This window comes from Ictidomys tridecemlineatus, chromosome 6 (assembly GCF_052094955.1).
Source record: "Ictidomys tridecemlineatus isolate mIctTri1 chromosome 6, mIctTri1.hap1, whole genome shotgun sequence".
Classification (NCBI taxonomy): domain Eukaryota; kingdom Metazoa; phylum Chordata; class Mammalia; order Rodentia; family Sciuridae; genus Ictidomys; species Ictidomys tridecemlineatus.
Window position 1 is genome coordinate 94,360,015 of NC_135482.1, and position 6,000 is coordinate 94,366,014.

Genomic DNA, 6,000 nt, shown 5'->3' on the forward strand with positions numbered 1-6,000 from the left:
TTTGTGGGTTCTTCTTGGCATCTGGGATTAGGAATTTGAAGAAGTTGCATGAGGTTCCCCTACATGGCTCTAGTCAACCCGGGCTTCCTATTGTAGCTCCCAACTCTGTCCTCTTGGTACGTGCTCAGAGGGTCATTAGGTGAATGAGTGGGTGAATTTGGCAGCACACTGACGTATTTAAACACTTAACTCAGGAGTAGGTCTTAAGTGCTATCTTTAGGTCTGTCAACCTGAAGACAATCTCTTTTTATTGTTTTGTCTTAGATTTGTTTATTTTGCCAAGGGCACTGTGTTAGATGTGCTGGGTACATCAGTGGATAGAAAGTGACAAAGATCCCTGCCATCATTGAGCCTCTAGTCTACCAGGGGGCATAAAACAATGAACAAGCTTGGGCTGGGCATGTGGCTCAAGTGGTAGCACGCTCGCCTGGCATGCGTGTGGGCCCGGGTTCAATGCTCAGCACCACATACAAACAAAGATGTTGTGTCCACCGAAAACTAAAAAATAAATATTAAAAATTCTCTCTCTCTCTCTCTCTCTTTAAAAAAAAAAAACAATGGACATGCTACAGTTTAGATTTTGAATGGCCCATGTGTTAAAAGGACAGTCCCCAGCTTGGTCACTTCAGGTCACTGGGGATGTCCCCTGCAAGGAGATTGTAGGACCCTACTTCTTCCTTTTTTCCCCTTTTGTTACCTGGCTATGAGTTGAGCAGTTTGCTCTCCCTGCCATGACCATCCAGTACCCCCAGAGAGACCTAAAGAGCAATAGACTGGCTGCCTGATGGTGAACTAGACCCTCCAAAATCTGGAGCCAAATAAACCTCTATTTTAAGTTAATTTTCCCAGGTATTTTGCTATAGCAACAAAAAGCTGACTAACAGAACATAATAAGTAAATCTTATTGATATGTACTGGAAAGAAAAGGGAAGGAGGGGAAAATGAGGGAAGGAGGAAATGAAAAAGATTGGGAAGGGGGGAGGTTTTACAAGGTTAAATAGGGTTTTGAGAGTAGACCTGAGAAAGTGAGAACTGTTAAATGAGCCAGTTCACGATACTACTTTAGATTACCATCATGTCCCTCACCTTCAGAATCAGGATTGAAAGCCTGTCCTGAGAGAATTGCAAAGCATAACAGGCCCTCTGTATTGGCTAGTTCTGCATTTTCAGATTCAACCAACTGTATGTCAAAACTATTTGGGGAAAATTTTTCATCTGTACTGAATATTCGCAGACTTTTGTCTTGCTATTATTCCCTAAACATTACAGTACTTACCATGCATTAGGTATTATAAATAGTCTAGAGATTATATGGGAGGATGTGCATACGATATATGCAAATACTGTGCCATTTTATATAAGGGACTTGAGCATTCACAGATTTTGGTACCCTAAGGGGGTCCTGGAACTCATCCCCATGGATACCAAGAAATAGTTAACAATAAAAGCTACAGTGTGCTGTGAGTTTACTATCTTATAAGCTCTGGGTTGAGCAGTTTGCTGTCTTCTCTCCTTTTATCTTCTGAATCAATGCTATCGTCATTCATATTTAACAAAGGACCTTAAGGGTCAAGAAATTAAGAATTTTCACAAGACCAAGAGTGGAGGTGGCAGAGCTAGAATTTGAGCATCCACATTAGCCATTTTGCCTCCAACTGATGAATGGCCACATTTGAGGACCAGTCCTTTTGGGCATTTCCAAAATAAGTAGTTTGAAGAGCCAGTAACATCCCTTTTCACAGTTAGGTATCATTCACTGGCAGGGCCTTCAGGTAGCTTCAACACTTTTTCTCACCTCCAGCATCTGATTTGTTTCAGACAGGTGGTTCTCAATATAACGATGTTCTGAGTGAGAAACTTTGGCATCTTGCAGACTTTTACTGCTAGAAAAAAAAAATTTTTCTGAATCTTCCTTCTCTGTCTACAAATCCAATTTCCCTTTTCTTGAGCCTCAATGAAACTGGAGTACAACTTTCTTCATCTGCCTTATACTCCTTCTTCAATATATTTGAAGAACCAAGCCTCATCTGCTTGAAATTGGTCTCGGCTCCATCTCTCTTCTGTAGCTGTTGTCTAGACATTATAATAACCAATCCCTCACAGATGAATCCTGGATGTTTTTCACATCAGCGACCCTGTAATCAACATGCTGAATGCTTGCCGAGCATGACTAACCACTTATAAAAGAGCAAAGCATGATTCAGAGAACTCCACCAAAAATAATGCGTTATTTGGCCTCGTCTTAGCCTGGTACAAATTCAGACTTTTGAGTCATAAAGCTCATTAGAAATGCCATGTATTGACTCTAATAAAGATTTTAGTGCAACCAGATTTAGAGTGGTATAGTTAGGGTAGGCTACAGGATGATTTTGGGTTCAGAGGCAGATGACGTCAGGGACATAATAATCTCTTGAAAATGAAGGCCTTATTGCTTTTGTCCCCAGCTTCTGCCATCAAGAAAAACACCTGATTTGGGAGATGTCTCAACCTATTAGAAAAAGCAGGCTTTCGTGATTTGAGCAGAAGGGATTTATTAAAAGGAGTTTTCTTATTTGGGGTCTGTGTAAAACTGACATAGATCCCTCCTAAAACTTGCTTGGGTCCCTGCCTTCATTAGCCCTGATTTAATGAAGCTGTCACATGTCCCTACTGGATGAGTTCCATCACTATAGTTGCTCTGCTTTGAAAGCAACAGTAGCTACTACCTTCAACAGCAGCTCCACCCTAGCTCCCTGATGTCCTCCTTCCTACTAGTGACAGAGGCCAGAAGAGGAGCAGCTAGAGCAGTAGAGGGAGCTGGAGAGAAGGGTGAAGGGTGGCCCTGAGACAGTTAGCTCACCACCTCTTTGGGAAATTGCAGATAAGGGAAGCTGGCATTTAGCACGGGGCTATCATGTTTGAAGCCCTGCATTATAGTTCTTCACCTTTGTTGTTGCATGTAACACTCATGACTGTGGAGGAAAAAGAAAATATATTATAGATTTTACAGAGAGGTCCAGTTCACCTATCTAGGAAGTGACGGATGTAGTCTTACTACAATGAATGCTTGTCACAGTGACCTTGGCTATGGCCCCCCCCCACACTAAGGTCACATTTTTTCTTACCAGCCCTTGCTCTTGTATCCTCAGGCAGTTTGGTGGTTATGCCAAGGAAGCTGACTACGTAGCTCATGCCACCCAGCTGTGTGCTGCCCTGGAGGGCACAGCCACTTACCGAAATGACATCTACTTCTGCACTGGATATGACCCTCCCATGAAGCCCTACGGACGCCGCAATGAGGTCTGGCTCGTGAAGACCTGAGTGACTCATGGCATCGAGAGCTTCCTGGAAGTGTGCCTCTGCGTTCCCTGACTTGGGGTCAGGGGGGGCCAGTGCTTCTCAAGTTCCAACTCTCCTTCAAAGCCAGTCACTGCCAGTTTTCTGAAATAAGCGCAGTCCATATACTGAGGTTCTTTTTCTCGTGGTGGGGAATAATACAGCCAAGACAGGCAATATGGTTCTTGTTAATTTAGAATTTTCTGTGGCAGATCAGAAAAACTCCAGCAGTACTTTCTCAGCCATATGGGCCACTAAAAACTGATTTTTAAACATCACTGAATTTGTATTTCTGTTAATGAGGGAATATGTGAATTGTTCACGATCTTTCAGCTTGATTCTTATAACAGCTTGTCTAAAAATAAACCAAATATAAAGATCTCTGACTTAAGCAGTTGAGACAAATCTTAAGTATGATTATTTCCGAGGTTCTGCAGTCTTACAGACAATATAGTTATTAGTACTGTTGACGGTGTTTTTCACAGCAGGAATCCTGTGTTTGGAGTTCCAAAGTCCTTCAGAATGTTAACACAAAGACCCTGGGGAAGGGGATGTTCACCGTGTGCTTGGCTGTCTCTAACCTGGTGTTTACCAGGACCATCGTGGAGCACGTAATATGCCCCTAAGGTGAGCATCACTGTGGCCCATGGAGAGTCCCAGAAATCACCGAAGCAGACCAAGGAGAAAAATCACTTGGAATCACAAACAACTCTGGGGGCAGGGAGTTTGCCAGGAGGACCTATTTGGGATGATGAGATACAAAAAAAAAAGGCTGTGGTTCAATATCCTTAACTAACTAAAAGGAACAGAAATGACATGCAGTTTGGCTGCAGAGAAGGAAAGAGGAGGCGAGGCTGTGAGCAGGAAGTGCAGAAAGCTAGGCTGGATCAGGGCTGTGGGTGAGTGAGTGTGCGTGGAAGAGGTTGGTGGGTCACAAGGCATGTAGAGGGTGCTCCGATCCTCCCAAGGCCTACCAGAGTCTGAAGCTGTCCCCCACCCTATCTAGGATAGATAGATGGAAAGGTTTTCCAGGAGAATCTCCACCTCAGATCCACCTGTGGCCCAACTGGGTTGGGCCCAACTGGGTTACTACCTGAGAGGTGAGGGCTCGGTAGGGTGCTCAGTAGGGAAAGAGGAAACAGCCTTCTCACCACAGAGGCCCTCACTGGACAGGAGCGAGGTTTCCCAAGGAGCAGAATGAGAGCTGCACATCACTTTTCCTGGAGATCTTCCTGGGTCTCTTCTAAAGGCAAGTCATGGCTGTTTCTGAAAATCAGCCTTGATTGTCTGCCAGATACCATGCTGGACACCATGCCTGCACCCCCCTACCCATATGTTCCATGCTCAATCTCTAGGGAAAGGGAGGTACCATTAGATCCCCACAAAGAGATGAGAAGACTGAACTCAGGGCCAAGACAAAAGGACACCCCGGGGGCCTTAGCACATGTCAAACAGTTTAGATTTTGTCCTGAGAAAAATGAACAGTACCTGAGTGAGTTTGAACAGGACATGATACCATCATGTCTTAGCAGGGAACTTCTGTCCATGGCATGGAAAATAGATGGGAAGGGGATGTGTCAGAAGGCAAGGAGACAAGTCGCAATGCTAAGTAAAAGATGATAGTGGCCTAAACTGGGATGGTGGTGGTGGAGATGGAACAACATGGACAGTTTGGAACAAGAGAGGATCACCAGGACTGGGTGAATGATGGGTGAATGCGATCGGGGAGAAAGTTCTGATGAGGATCAGAGCCTATTACCCCCAAGTATGTCATTTTGTCACATTATTTTGAGCTGAAGGCAATTGAAAATAGAGACCAGAAGGTCTCTGTCTGCTCTCCCCTTTTCTACCTAAAGCAGAGTACATTTTTTCCTGAGAAATCTGCTCTTCTTGTACCAGGAAGAGAACATTCATGTCACCAGGGACGAGGGGGGAGTCAAGGACAAGATGAGTCTGTACAAACAGTACTCAGGGGTTACTTTTAGAAGGTAGAAAAGTTCTTAAAAAGTAACCCTTATCTTCCGTAAGTTATCCAGGAAACTTCCTAGTCTCTTTCCCATGATTCACCACCCCGAGCTCCAGCCCCTTTCTCCTTTGCCCTATCATGTCTCCACATTTGCTGCTCTTTGTTAAGATGGTATGGAAGCCCTGGGTCTAGCTCCTGCTTCAGGGTCTTCACTTCTTCTGGGAAGCCCTCTCCCTTTCCACATAAAAAGATTCACATCAGATAAAGTGTGCGTGCTTTTTCTCCTGCTAGTCTCCTTGGTCAGTTCAACCCACAGGTCCCAGCCATAGAATTTAGGAAGGTCAAGTACAATGTCCAGGATTTGGGCTTGGGCCTGTGAGTGGGTAGTGTCACCCCTCAAGGTAAAAACAGGTGGGAAGCAGCTTGGCTGGGGAATAGTGTCCAGAGGACATATTTAGTTTTCCAAGCCTTCAAGTGAGGCTACCTAGAGGACGGCTGGGAGTGTGAGTCTGATGGTTAAACAAGGAACCTAACTCAGGAACTGTGTTTGGATGCCATGTAGAGAGAGACGGAGTGGGTGAATAGGAACTCAGGAAAAGGCTGTGGAGGAGGAAGGAACAGAACATTTGAAGAAGAACAGAGAAAAAGAGTCTGACAGTGACAAAAAAGAAGTGGTAGAGGAGAAATGTCAGAAAATGGAAAAAGAAACCAGCCATTGT

At 44.5% G+C, this 6,000-nt stretch overlaps 1 protein-coding gene across 3 annotated transcripts in view; it reads left to right on the top strand.

The window, feature by feature from the left end:
- Positions 1 to 3,720, top strand: part of Hebp1 (heme binding protein 1) — a 28,086-nt gene extending 24,366 nt beyond the window's left edge. For all 3 annotated transcript variants that reach the window (XM_005331899.5, XM_078015216.1, XM_078015215.1), the window contains exon 4: positions 3,129 to 3,720. In XM_005331899.5, the coding sequence (XP_005331956.1) occupies positions 3,129 to 3,300 (172 nt within the window). In that variant the 3' untranslated portion in view covers positions 3,301 to 3,720. The remainder of the gene's footprint in view (positions 1 to 3,128) is intronic.
- The last annotated feature ends 2,280 nt before the right edge of the window (positions 3,721 to 6,000 follow it).